This window comes from Dromiciops gliroides, chromosome 2 (assembly GCF_019393635.1).
Source record: "Dromiciops gliroides isolate mDroGli1 chromosome 2, mDroGli1.pri, whole genome shotgun sequence".
Lineage (NCBI taxonomy): Eukaryota > Metazoa > Chordata > Mammalia > Microbiotheria > Microbiotheriidae > Dromiciops > Dromiciops gliroides.
Window position 1 is genome coordinate 319,411,291 of NC_057862.1, and position 12,985 is coordinate 319,424,275.

The window sequence follows — 12,985 nt, forward strand, 5'->3', positions numbered from 1 at the left end:
CCAGAACTTAGGGGTGCTATACCCACCATTCATACAACAGAACAAATAGATTACATGCAGACATTGCATGTAATATCACAAATTAGGATTTCATACAGAATATATATATATATACAGATAGATAGATAGATAGATAGATAGATAGATAGATAGATAGATAGATAGATAGATAGATAGATACACACATACACACACACACACACACACACACACACACGGTATTAATGGTGTAACAATTGGAGTGATGCCACCTGCTGGAGAGTTACTGTAGGAAAGCTCTGCCATGAGGAGAAGGCATCTGAGGGCAAGCCATGCAGCTTAGAAGGTCAGTTCCTTGGCGTCAGGAAGTGACATTTGCTTGTGGGTACTGTTGATCAAGGCTACCAGTCAATTAGCTTGGAGCTGTGTGTGCGTGTGGATAGGATGTTCCAGGTTTCACAGGAGGCTGGTGGGACAAAGAAGAGTAGAGGCTCGCTCTCACTCTCTTTTGAGAGGACCTTAGGAGGGAGCGGAGCAGGAGACGTTGGCTCCCTGAGATAGATAGCTGAATCTAGGCCTCTTTCGCTCTCTCTTCACCAAATTCTTATTCTCCTAAATGCTTAAAAGTCTAAACTCTTGCTAAAGCTTCTAATTTATTGGTGACCACTCATTAGATTTTTAGACAGTATAGCTAGATAGCAACTTTACAATGGTCAATGTCCAGTTTAGTCTAAAACTTTCATTGATTACTCCAGGAGCATCCTATAACAGCCTGCCTACTGGTTAGAAAGCCTTGACCTTCCTTTAGTGACTTCCTGTAGACCCCACATCCCCAGTCTCTGCATAGCCCTTGTCAACGGATCAGAAGGATCCTTCTCAGGCCAATTCTGGATCCACAGAGGAGGGAACACATCTTTCCATAGTATCTATTCTGTGACAGGCACTGTGCTGAGTGCTTTACAAATTTCATCTCATTTGATCCTCACAGCAGCCCTGGGAGGTAGATGCTCTTATGATCCCCATTTCACACTTGAGGAAACTGAGGTCCACAGCAGTTAAGTGACTTGCCTAGAGTCATACAGCAAGGAAGTTTCTGAGGCAAGATTTGTGCTCAGGTCCTCCTGACTCCAGGCTCAGAGAGCATTCTATCCACACACCATCTTGCCATCTTGAGAACCATGATGAATGCTGCTTCTCCAAGTCATTAATGAATCATTCTCTGTAGGTGACTTGAATTGCCTTGGGGGCTCAGCAGATGAAAAAAGGACAGGCCGAATTGTTTACTGTTGCCTAAAAATGACAAAGGGAAACAAGTTGAGATATTACACTAAATGAAAAGTACACCTGATAAAACCAGGGCTTGCGTGTCTACAAGTAATGCCTTTTTTCCTCAAAGAACTCGCAAAGGCAAGCTCAGCCTTGCCCATAACCTGTATGCTGTGAATTAAGAGGTGCTGAGAAAGCCCTTCTGCTCCAAAGTATCTCCCACATACTGCTTGCAATTGCTCCTTTTATTTGTTGTGCTGCCAGAAATCCCACCAAATAGAATCATAGAAAGTCAGAGCTGGAGAGAGACCTCAACCCAGAATGTCAGAGCTAGATTTGCCTGTTACTAATGTGACAGCTCAAAGGGACTTCAGAGATCTTCTTGACAGAGAATCATGGGATGGAAGATTTAAAGTTGGAAGAGACCTTAGAAAGGCCAGAGTCTAAACCCTTCATTCTACAGATGAGGACACTGCCTAGGGTGATATGGCTCATAGCAAGTGTCTGTCCAATGTTAAAATTTTACAATGGAAGAGACTAAGGCCCAGAAAAAGGAAGCAACTTGACACAAAAAATTAATAACAGTTAGGACTAGAATCAGCATACTGAATCAGCATCATTGGCAAAACCACAATTAGACTAGAATCCAAGTCACTCTAATTTCTGTACCAGTGATCTCTCCAATGGTTTCCCTGCCTCAAGTCTCTCCCCACTCCAGTGAGTCCTCCACTCAAGCTGCCAGTGGTCTTTGTAAAGTGAAGGTCTGACCATATTTCTCCCACCCCCAACCTTATTTAATAAACTCTAGTAGCTTCCTGTTACTTCCAAAATATAAAATGCTGTTTGGCATTGAAATCCTGTCCTAACCTAGCTCTTTCTTAGCTTTCCCTAGTCTTTTCACACCTTACATCCTGTCCCTCCCCCCTCCCGGGAGATCCAATGGCACTGGCCTCCATCCTGCTCCTCCAACGCCACTCTGAGCATTTTCACTGGGATGCTCTCCATCCTCATCACTCCCCCCCACTCCCTGATTTCCTTCAAATCCCAGCTAAAATCACAGGAAGCCTTTCCTGATTCCCCTTTAGAGCTAGTGCCTTCCCTTAGAGATTATCTCCAATTTATCTAGCATGTATCATTTGTGAATAGTTGATTGCATTTTGTCGCCTCTTAGACTGTGAGCTCCTGGAGGGCAAGGGCTGTCTTTTGCCTTTGTATTCCCAGCATTTAGCGCTGTGCCTGGCTCATAGTAGGTGCTTTAACAAAGGTTTGTTAACTGACAGAGTCACCCTTCCACAAAGGAAGAAAATTAAAGGAAAATTATCTCGCATAATCAGGGTGCACGAGAAGTCTATACAATAAGAGGAAGAAGGGAAGACTCAGGATAGGCTCAGAGCACTTTAAAAAAACCTTTGAAGACTGATGTTCTAATGGTGGAATGTCTGGCAGAGACTGCTGGTGGGTGGTAGGACATATATATATATCCATATAATTCGGAGTTTGAGCTAACAATGCCTTCCAGGGCACATAACAGGAGCAGACTGTAGTGCAATAACTTTCATTCCTACCCGCAAAGCCCCAGAACCCAAACACCCCTATTACCCCTCCCTAGCCTACTTCCCCAACTGCACATGCGCGTTTTATAAATCGTATGCCTTAAACACACATGCCTATGGCTTCAAGAGTCCCAAGACTGCGAGCGGGGAAGAAAACTTGATGGTTCTAAGTGACGTAACCACAAACGAAAAGAGTAGGCGGGGCAACAGGAAACAGTTGTCCCTCTGGTCACATGACGGGGGTGAGCCGCTTTGGCACCTCCCATTTCAAGATGGCGTCGCTGCTGCAATCGGAGCGGGTTCTGTACCTGGTCCAAGGAGAGAAAAAGGTTCGGGCTCCACTTTCGCAGCTGTACTTTTGCCGCTACTGCAGCGAGTTGAGATCGCTGGAATGTGTCTCACACGAGGTAACCAGGTGTCATTTTGGGGGTTAATCTCTGTTTCCCAAAGAGGGGCAAGGGAACTCTGACAGTTCGAGGCGGGATAATCATTTGTCTTCGTTCCTTATTGGCCAATAAGCTTGTCACTTTAAATGGGGACGGCTTGGGTGGGGCCGGCTGACCGTGCTGAATTTCTAGAGCCCACTGATTGGCTGAATCTCTTGGTAGAACGAGGTCACCATTGGTAGCGGAAGCTGTGCGTGTCTTGTGATTGGGTGCAATGGCTGTCAGTTGAAAATAAGGGCTGGGTTCCGGTTTTGTGTAGAGGCGTGGTCCTAAAATGAAGGAAGGGATGTGGGTTTTGCTCTTCTCCCTGGATGCTGTTAGGGTCTTGTAATTCTTGAATTCCTGCATTTCCCTTCACTCCTCTGCTGGGACTGCTTTCCCCTGAGGAGAAGTCTCCGGGTTGGCACTATCTTTACTGTCCCTAGCCCCACTTCATAAATACACTCTGTCCCTCATCCCTGGCTTAGGTCCAAGGCCTGCAGGGCAGGGAGATGGGTCGGGGTGCGTGTGTCAGCTTTCTTTTACTGTGAGGCTGACGTATTCAGAGTACAGTACTAGGGAGGGCAGTTTGGGGAGTGGGAAGGGGCAAAAAGAATACAAGATTACCGCATTCCGTTTAATTCAAAAGGTATATTCGAGTTCTAGCTAGATTCTCAGCACTCAAGAGTTGGAGTAGGTAGGACTTAAGCCGACATTTGAAGAAAGTCAGGTAAGTTAGGGGCAAAGATGATGAGGGAGAAAGTTAAAGGAAAGAAGGACAGCTAGTGGAAATGCTCAGAGTGGGCAGATGGAGTGTTGTGTGCAAGGATCAGCCAGGAGGCCAGTGTCACTGTAAACCAGTCAGCTTCCGTCCTCCTTCTGCAAGAAGCCTTTCCCAATCCCCCTTCATTCTAGTGCCTTCTCTCTGTTGGTTATTTCCAAAATATCCTGTCTGTATCTTGTTTATACATAAACGTTTCCATGTTCGCTCCCCCGTCAGACTGTGAGCTCCTTGAGTGCAGACTTTTGCCTCCAGTGCTTAGCCCGGGGCTTAGACTGACTAGATAAATTCTAGATAATTGCAGTTGCTTAAGGACCTAAAAGTGAAGTGACTTGTCTAAAGTCATTCAGTTAGTGATAGATTTGCCAGAGTTGAACCAAGATATTCTGGAATCCAAGTGAGGCCCTTAATCCACTATGCTAACCTACCCTTCGACTTTCACATTGTAAATGCTTAATAAATGCTTATTGAATTGAAATTTAGGGGCAACTAGGTAGCGCAGTGGATAAGACACCGGCCCAGGATTCAGGAGTACTTGAGTTCAAATGTGGCCTCAGACACTTGACACTTACTAGCTGTGTGACCCTGGGCAGGTCACTTAACCGTCATTACCCCCCAAAGAAAGAAATTTAATTAACTTTTGACCATCCTAACTTGACAAGACAGAGATTACATCAGAGAAGAGCAAGTAGGGCTGTAACAAGACTCAAAAGTATGCCATATGAGGAATGATGAAACTGAGGATGTTTATTTAGCCTGAGGAAAAGAAGATTTAGTGAGGAACACAGTAGCTGTATTAAAATATTTGAGGTGCTGTCATATCAAAGAAAGATTGTTTTTATTCTGCTTAGTTCCAGAGGACATTGGGCAAGAAATCACAAGAATAAAGGTTTTGTCTAAAAAGTAGGGAAAGCTTTTTATGGGTAAGGCTATTTTTCTCTAATGGAATGGACCACTTTGTCAAGTAATAAGTTCCCTATATTTATTTTTGGGTTTTTTGTTTGGGTTTTTTGCAGGGCAATGAGGGTTAAGTGACTTGCCCAGGGTCACACAGCTAATTAAGTGTCAAGTGTCTGAGGCTGGATTTGAACTCAGGTCCTCCTGAATCCACTGCGCCACCTAGCTGCCCCAAGTTCCCTATATTTAGAGGTATTGAAGCAAAGGCCAAAGCTCTGCTTGTTGTGGATGTTATACCAGGATTACTACATTAGATAGGAAGGTAGACCAAATGAACTTTCAAGTCTTTCCCATCCAAGTTGATGATTGCTCCTAGAAATGCTGAAGTTTTCAGGCTAATAGCAATTACTAGAAATTGATATGCCTAGTCTAAGAAGGACACTAAGGAGGTAATGAATGACAAAATATGGTATTACGGTGACTTCCTGGATCTTTTTCCCCATAATAGTGTGGTTGGTAAGCTTTCATTATTGATATAGTACTTTCCACATAGGCACTCAGCACATAGTTAATGGGTATCTATTAAGTAGATATCTTATGTGCTTGGTACCATACAGGTAACATGATGTATGAATATGTGTGGGATGCCAGATGCTTAATACTTCTAGTGCATTCTGGTAATATTTCTCCTAATCCCCTTTAACCTAAAAGAAGGTAGGGACCCTATCTCTTTCTCTATTCACCTCCTCCCCACAGAATCCATAAACATAGTAAGTAAGCCTATGTTTAAATAAACCTTAAACATAGTAAGTGCTTAATAAATGTATAATTGAATTTCTCTCTAGTGACTTGTCACTAAAACTCTAACTCTAGCACTCTCTTAATTCAAGCTCAATATTCAGAGGATATGAGACACTTTCAAATCATCAAAGTGCTTTACTTTGCACTAACACTGCAAGGATGTGCAGCAAGGATACAGTGGCACTGAAGCTTCTCTAGATGATTTCCCCACTCCATTCTAGGTGTGAGAATAATCTGTGCAAAAGCTGGAGAAGGAAATATCATGTAATAAAAAGTTCAATTTGGATGGATTGTAGAGTACATGAAGGGAGATAATATATAATAAGACTGGAAAACTAGGTTGGGCCTAGGTTTTGAAGGACCTTGAATGCTAAAAAGGAGAGTTTGTATTTTATCTTAGAGATTATGGGGAGCCACTGGAGTTTATGGAGCAGAGGAGTAACATGGTCAGATATGTGCTTTAGAAATATCCTTTAGACAGCTATGTGGAGGATAAATTAGAGGACAGATGGACTAGTTAGGATGATATAACAATAGTCCAGGTGAGAGAGGTGGAGGGCCTGAACTAGGATAAAGACCATGAGAGTAGAGAGAAAGGAATAGAGGTAAGATTGTCTCTCTGTATATATTCCTCTGATACAGCAGATTGTATGAGACCCTTAAGGGTAGCAACTGTCCTGTTTATCTTGTACTATGTCTTTTCCCAGCACGTAACACAATGTATTTTTTTATGGTAGGTATTCAGTAAATATTTATGAAATACCATTTGTTGAAAATCAAATTTTGGACACAAAGTATTTGAGTCTCTGAACTGGTAGCTTCATTTTCTGTTCTATAACACCCTTAATATCTTGTTGAAGAATATATTAATTACTCTTTTGCTATAGATAAATGACTGTAAATACTATAAAATGTGTTTCTCTGCCTCTGTTAATACTAAGTTTTGCTGGTTTGCTTTAGGTGGACTCACATTACTGTCCCAGTTGCCTGGAGAATATGCCGTCAGCTGAAGCAAAGCTTAAAAAAAACAGGTAAAAGCTGTGACTTTTTATTCAGTCATTTTCATTGATGATAAAGAAACACTGCCAGGTCAGCAACTCATGATAGAACTTCTTTGGGTGCCAAATTACTCTAGCACCTGGTGCTTTTGGATAAATCTTTCCAGAAACTATTAGAAACACACTTTGTTCTTCTTCATTCAAGTTCATTTTTTGCTCTCAAGATAATGGGGGGGAGGGGGGGAGTTCATGACTCCAGAAAAAGCTGTTCAGTTCAGGTGGCAGTAATTACCTAAAGTGGGTACCTTTAGTCTAGCTCCAATTTGGACTCCACTCCATAGCAGGAGGGACAAAGCATAGGGTAGGAATTTCTTACCACCAAGACTTCTCTTTTCCTCATATTTGAACTAGGAAGTACCCTGATCAGACATGCTCAACTTCTTTGAACATTTCCAGAGAATCCTTTGAAATGTCTCTCTAGCCCATTTATATGATCCTGGTCTCACCTAAGTTGGTCTCAATCTTTTGGAAACCAGTATCCTATGTCAATATGCTAGTTCTGTTTTGTGTTCTCTCCTGTTTAGCACCTCTACTTTGAATACGACAGAAGAAGGGGAATGAAACTTAAATGTAGACCCTAGTAGAATCAGAAGTCTTTTTTGGTTCTTATTATGTTTTCTGAAACCAGGGTGAAATAGGTGTCAGCATACATATTTTTATGAGAGGACATTCTAGGAATAAGTTCTAACATGTCTATAGTACTGTCCTTGTAGGCATATAAATCCACAAGGACTAAAGAATTTTAAATCATTTTCAATTGATGTCTTGATTTTTTTTTAGTTCATAATGAAAAAAATTAAAAATAAAATTTCATTTTAGGGATATAAAATATATAACTTTGCATCTGAGAATATTTAGGTTCCTTTATAGTAGGAATTGTAAAGATTATGCTGTGAGCCAGGTAAGCATTCATAACAATCAGTTATGATTCAACTGTTGTTTCAGGATCAAAGTAAACATTTTTAGTAGCATTCTTTTTTTTTTTTTTTTTGGGTGAGGCAGTTGAGGTTAAGTGACTTGCCCAGGGTCACACAGCTAATAAGTGTTAAGTGTCTAAGGCCAGATTTGAACTCAGGTCCTCCTGAATCCAGGGCCGGTGCTTTATGCACTGCACCATCTAGCTGCCCCTTTAGTAGCACTCTTAAAAGAAAAGTTGGGAGCTGTTGTCTTTCCAAGAAATAGCTTATTCTCTCACGTTCATCTGTTGTTTTTTGGGGTTTTTTTTTAGTAAGGCAATTGGGGTTAAGTGACTTGCCCAGGGTCACACAGCTAGTAAGTGTTAAGTGTCTGAGGCCAGATTTGAACTCAGGTCCTCCTGAATCCAGGGCTGGTGCTCTATCCACTGCTCCACCTAGTTGCCCTGCCTTCATCCATTGTATCAGAATTATGGTTGATTACAAAAGCACTAGTGGACTGCTAATATTTTATTTGTTGGGGCAGCTAGATGGCGCAGTGGTTAAAGCACTGGCCCTGGATTCAGGAGTACCTGAGTTCAAATCCGGCCTCAGACACTTGACACTTACTAGCTGTGTGACCCTGGGCAAGTCACTTAACCCCCATTGCCTGCAAAAAAAAAAAAATTTATTTGTCATGGTGATTGAGACCTTAAATGCCATGAATGTACACTATTAGGTAAAATTATTAAAACTATTAAGCATTAAGTAAAAGTATTAACATGTCTTATTAATACAGTGATGGCAATAAATATACCCTAAACTTTATCCATTTGGTCACTAAATAAGTTAATTCTTATTTAACTCCTAGACTTATTGCATTTTAGAATTAGAATAGATCTTAAAGATTGCCTAGCCTAAGTTTTCATATGAAGAAATTAAAGCTATCTATAGTCATATGAAAAGATGCTCTAAATCACTATTGCTTAGAGAAATGCAAATTAAAACAACTCTGAAGTATCACATCTTACCTGTCAGATTGGCGTATATGACAGAAAATGAAAACAATAAATATTGGAGGGTGTGTGGGGAAATTGGGACACTAATGTGTTGTTGGTGGAATTGTTACCTGATCCAACCATTCTAGAAATCAATTTGGAACTATGCCCAATGGGCAGTCCAACTGTGCGTGTCCTTTGAGCCAGCAATACCACTACCAGGTCTGTTTCCCAAAGAGATCAAAAAAAAAGGGGAAAGGGCCTATTTGTATAAAAATATTTATAGCACCCTTTTTTTGTGGTGGCAAAGAATTGGAAATTGGTGAGATGCCCATCAGTTAGATGGAATGTTACTGTGCTATAAAAAAATGACAAGCAGGCAGATTTCAGAAAAACCTGTTAAGATATATAAACTGATGCAAAGTGAAATAAGCAAAACCAGGAGAACAGTAATACATACAGTATACACAGTACAGTAATAGCAATATTGTATGATGACCTAGTTCTTCTCAACAGTATACTGATCTAAGACAATTCCAGAGGACTCATGATGAAAAATGCTCTCCACCTCCAAAGAAAGAACTAATGGAATCTGAATACAGATTGAAGCATACTGTTTTTTAATTTCTGTATTTTTTTTTCATTTGGCTCTGTGCTTTCTGTCACAACATGACTAATATGATAATATGTGTTGCATGATTGAACATGTATAACCTATACCAAATTGTTTACTGTCTCAGGGTTGGGGGGGGGTGGGAGAGAGAAAATTTGGAACTCAAAATTTGTTTAAAATGAATGTTAAAATTTGTCTTAACATGTAACTGGGGAAAAATAGAATATGATTTTTTTTTTAAGACTACCTAGCAGGGACAGCTAGGTGGCGCAGTGGATAAAGCACTGGCCCTGGATTCAGGAGAACCTGAGTTCAAATCCGGCCTTAGACACTTGACACTTACTACCTGTGTGACCCTGGCAAAGTCACTTAACCCCAATTGCCTCACCAAAAAAAAAAGACTACCTAGCCCTTCATTCTTATAGATGAGTGAACCGAAACCAAGAGAAGTGGCTTATCTAGTATAATGACAGCCAGCTCATGTCAGAATGAGGACTAGAACATTCTCAGTAGAGTGTTCTTTTCCTTTCGTTTTAAAAAAAATTGTATTTTGTTAGATATTTCCTAATTACTTGCAAAAGAATTTTTTATATTTAAAAAAAAATTTAGTTCCAAATTTTGTCCCTTCTACCTGCCCCTACCCCTTCCTTGAGAAGGCAAGCACTTTGATTTTGATAATACATGTGAGGTCATGCCAAACAGATTTCCATATTAGCTGTATTGCAAAAGAAAGCAAAAACACAATGACAATAAAGAAAGTTTTCAAAAGTATGCTTCTGACGAAGTGAATAAAGCACTGGCCCTGGATTCAGGAGTACCTGAGTTCAAATCCGGCATCAGACACTTGACACTTACTAGCTGTGTGACCCTGGGCAAGTCACTTAACCCCCCATTGCCCCACAAAACAAAACAAAACAAAAAGTATGCTTCAATCTGTATTCAGAGTTCACCAGTTCTCTCTCTGGAGATGGATAGCATATATTCTTTGGGGGCAGCCAGGTGGAGCAGTGGATAAAGCACCAGCCCTGGATTCAGGAGGACCTGAGTTCAAATCCAGCCTCAGACACTTGCCACTTACTAGCTATGTGACTCTGGGCAAGTCAGTTAACCCTCATTGCCCCACAAAACAAAAACAAAAAAAGAAAAATTTCCCCCCAGTTTCCTGTTTTCCTTCTAATTTTGGTTTTTGTGTAAAAGCAGTTTAATTTCATGTATTTAAATCATCTGTTTTACTTCCTGTAATCTCTCCTCTATCTCAATTTTGGTCATAAACTTTTCCCTTATCCATAGATCTGACAGGACATTTTAACATGCTCCCCAAATTTACTTGTGCTATCACCCTTTATTTCTAAATCATTTATCCATTTTTACCATATCTTGGTATATGGTGTGAGATGTTGGTATATGCCTAGTTTCTTCCAAACTGTTTTCCAGTTTTCCCAACAATTTTTGTCAAATGGTGAGTTCTTACCCCAAAAGCTTGGATCTTTGCGTATTGCATACCTAATCTATTCCACTGATCCACCACTCTATTTTTTAGCCAGTACCAGATTGTTTTGATAATTACAACTTTATAATACAGTTTGAGATATGGTACAGCTAGACCACCTTCCTTCACATTTTTTTTTCATCAAGTCCATGATATTCTTGATCTTTTGTTCCTCTAGATGAATTTTGTTACTGTTTTTTATCTGGCTCTATAAAATAATTCTTTGGTAGTTTAATTGGTATAACACTGAATAAGTCAATTAACTTAGATAGAATTGTAGTTTCTATTATATTGGCTTGGCCTGCTTATGAGCAATTAATATTTCTCCAGTTATTTAGATCTGTCTTCATTTGTGTGAAAAGCTTTGTAATTGTATTGATATGGTTCCTGGGTTTGTCTTGACATGTACATTCCCAAGTATTTTGTATTGTCTGTAGTTTGGGGGTTTTTTGGGTTTTGGTTTGTTTTTTGTTTTTTGTTTTTTGCAGGGCAGTGGGGGTTAAGTGACTTGCCCAGGGTCACACAGCTAGTAAGTATCAAGAGTCTGAAGCCAGATTTGAACTCAGATCTTCCTGAATCCAAGGCTGGTGTTTTATCCACTGTGCCACCTAGCTGCCGCCTTGTAGTTATTTTAAATGGAATTTCTATATCTCTTCCTGCTGGGTTTTGTTGGTAGTGTATAGAAATGCTAATGATTTACGTGGGTTTATTCTATATCCTGCAATTCTGTTGAAGTTGTTAATTGTTTCAACTATTTTAGTTGATTTTCTAGGGTTCTCTAAGTATACTGTCGTGTCATCTGCATAAAGTGATAGTTTTGTTTCCTCATTGTCTGTTTTTATTCTTTCTTTTTCTTGTCTTATTGCTATAGTTTGTGTTTCTAGTACAATATTGAATAATAATGGTGATAATGGGCAGCCTTGCCTCACTACTGATCTTATTGGGAAAGCTTCAATTTTATTCCTATTACAGACAATGCTTGCTAATGGTTTTAGATAGATACTACTTATCATTTTAAGAAAGGTTCCATTGATTCCTATGCTTTCTAGTGTTTTTAATAGGAATAGATATTGTACTTTGTCAAAGGTTTTTTCTTCATCTATTGATATAATCATGTGATTTTTGTTGTTATTGTTATTGATATGGTCAGTTATGCTGATAGTTGTTTTCCTTGACGCTATCTTACTATTCCACTGTGAGCATTATTTCTTTTTCTCTTTTTTTTTTGGAGGGGGGGCCAATGAGGATCAAGTGATGTGAGTATTATTTCTGTGCAATTTCAGTTTTATCTTTGATACTCCGCTCACCCCCACCCCCCATCCATTCTCTTGTCCAGTGCCATGGACTCTACTTCTGCAATATCTTTGTCCCCTCCTTTTTAAACCCTCAGTTCCCCATACAAGGACAGCCCTACGTTACTAACCATTTTGACTACTGAAGCAGCCTCTTACATGACTTCCTGGCTGCTCTTCTCCTCATCCATTTTGCCCTTTACAGCATTATAAGACCAGCTTTATGTGTCCATCATAAGGAATAGCATCACACAGCGGAAAGAAAGTTGGCTGGATTTAGAGGACTTGAGTCTAGATCCTTAGTCTAATGCTTACTACCATGGAACCTTGGGCAGGTCACTATTTTCCTGGACCTCCATTTTCTTATCTGCAAAATGAAGGGGTTGGACTAGTTCCCCTCTAAGGTTCCTTCCAGGTCTAGACCTATGATTCTATGATCAAAATTCATCAGTGGCTTTCTAAAGTTTCATCAATAAAATCCTAATGCTTTGTGCAAAACCCAGTAATTTCCTACTTGGGGTAAAGGCTTTGTGGCTTTTTTTTTTTCAATGGAACATAAAGAATTTGTACTGCATCCCAACAGATAATGATAACTCACATTTATACAGCACAAGTTTACAAAGTACTTTCCTCCTAACTACCTGGTGAAATTGGTAGAGGATCAATAGGATTGTAGCAAGTTGAGAAGGGAGCAGAGGAGTATATATTGGATGAACTATAGAGGCCACTAAGTCTAATCCCTCATTTTACAAATGAGGAAACTGATGCACAGAGAGGTTAAATGACTGGCTCAAGATCATACAACTTGTAAGTATCCCTGGCAGGATTAGAACTCAGATATTCTAAATTCAGTACATTTTTTACTTCACCAGCTAGAGGAGAGTGGGACTCTGTGTGTGTGTGTGTGTGTGTGTGTGTGTGTGTGTACGCACGCATATAT

The 12,985-nt window shown here is 40.1% G+C and overlaps 1 protein-coding gene across 3 annotated transcripts in view; it reads left to right on the forward strand.

Annotated features, from left to right (window-relative positions):
- Positions 1-3,029: 3,029 nt before the first annotated feature.
- The window catches only part of DCTN4 (dynactin subunit 4), a 33,331-nt gene continuing 23,375 nt past the window's right edge, over positions 3,030-12,985 (forward strand). Inside the window, exons 1-2 of one of the 3 annotated variants that reach the window (XM_043985602.1) lie at positions 3,030-3,205; positions 6,663-6,733. In XM_043985602.1, coding sequence (XP_043841537.1) covers positions 3,032-3,205; positions 6,663-6,733 — 245 coding nt within the window. In that variant the 5' untranslated portion in view covers positions 3,030-3,031. The remainder of the gene's footprint in view (positions 3,206-6,662; positions 6,734-12,985) is intronic. The other 2 variants (XM_043985601.1, XM_043985603.1) reach the window with 2 other exon arrangements.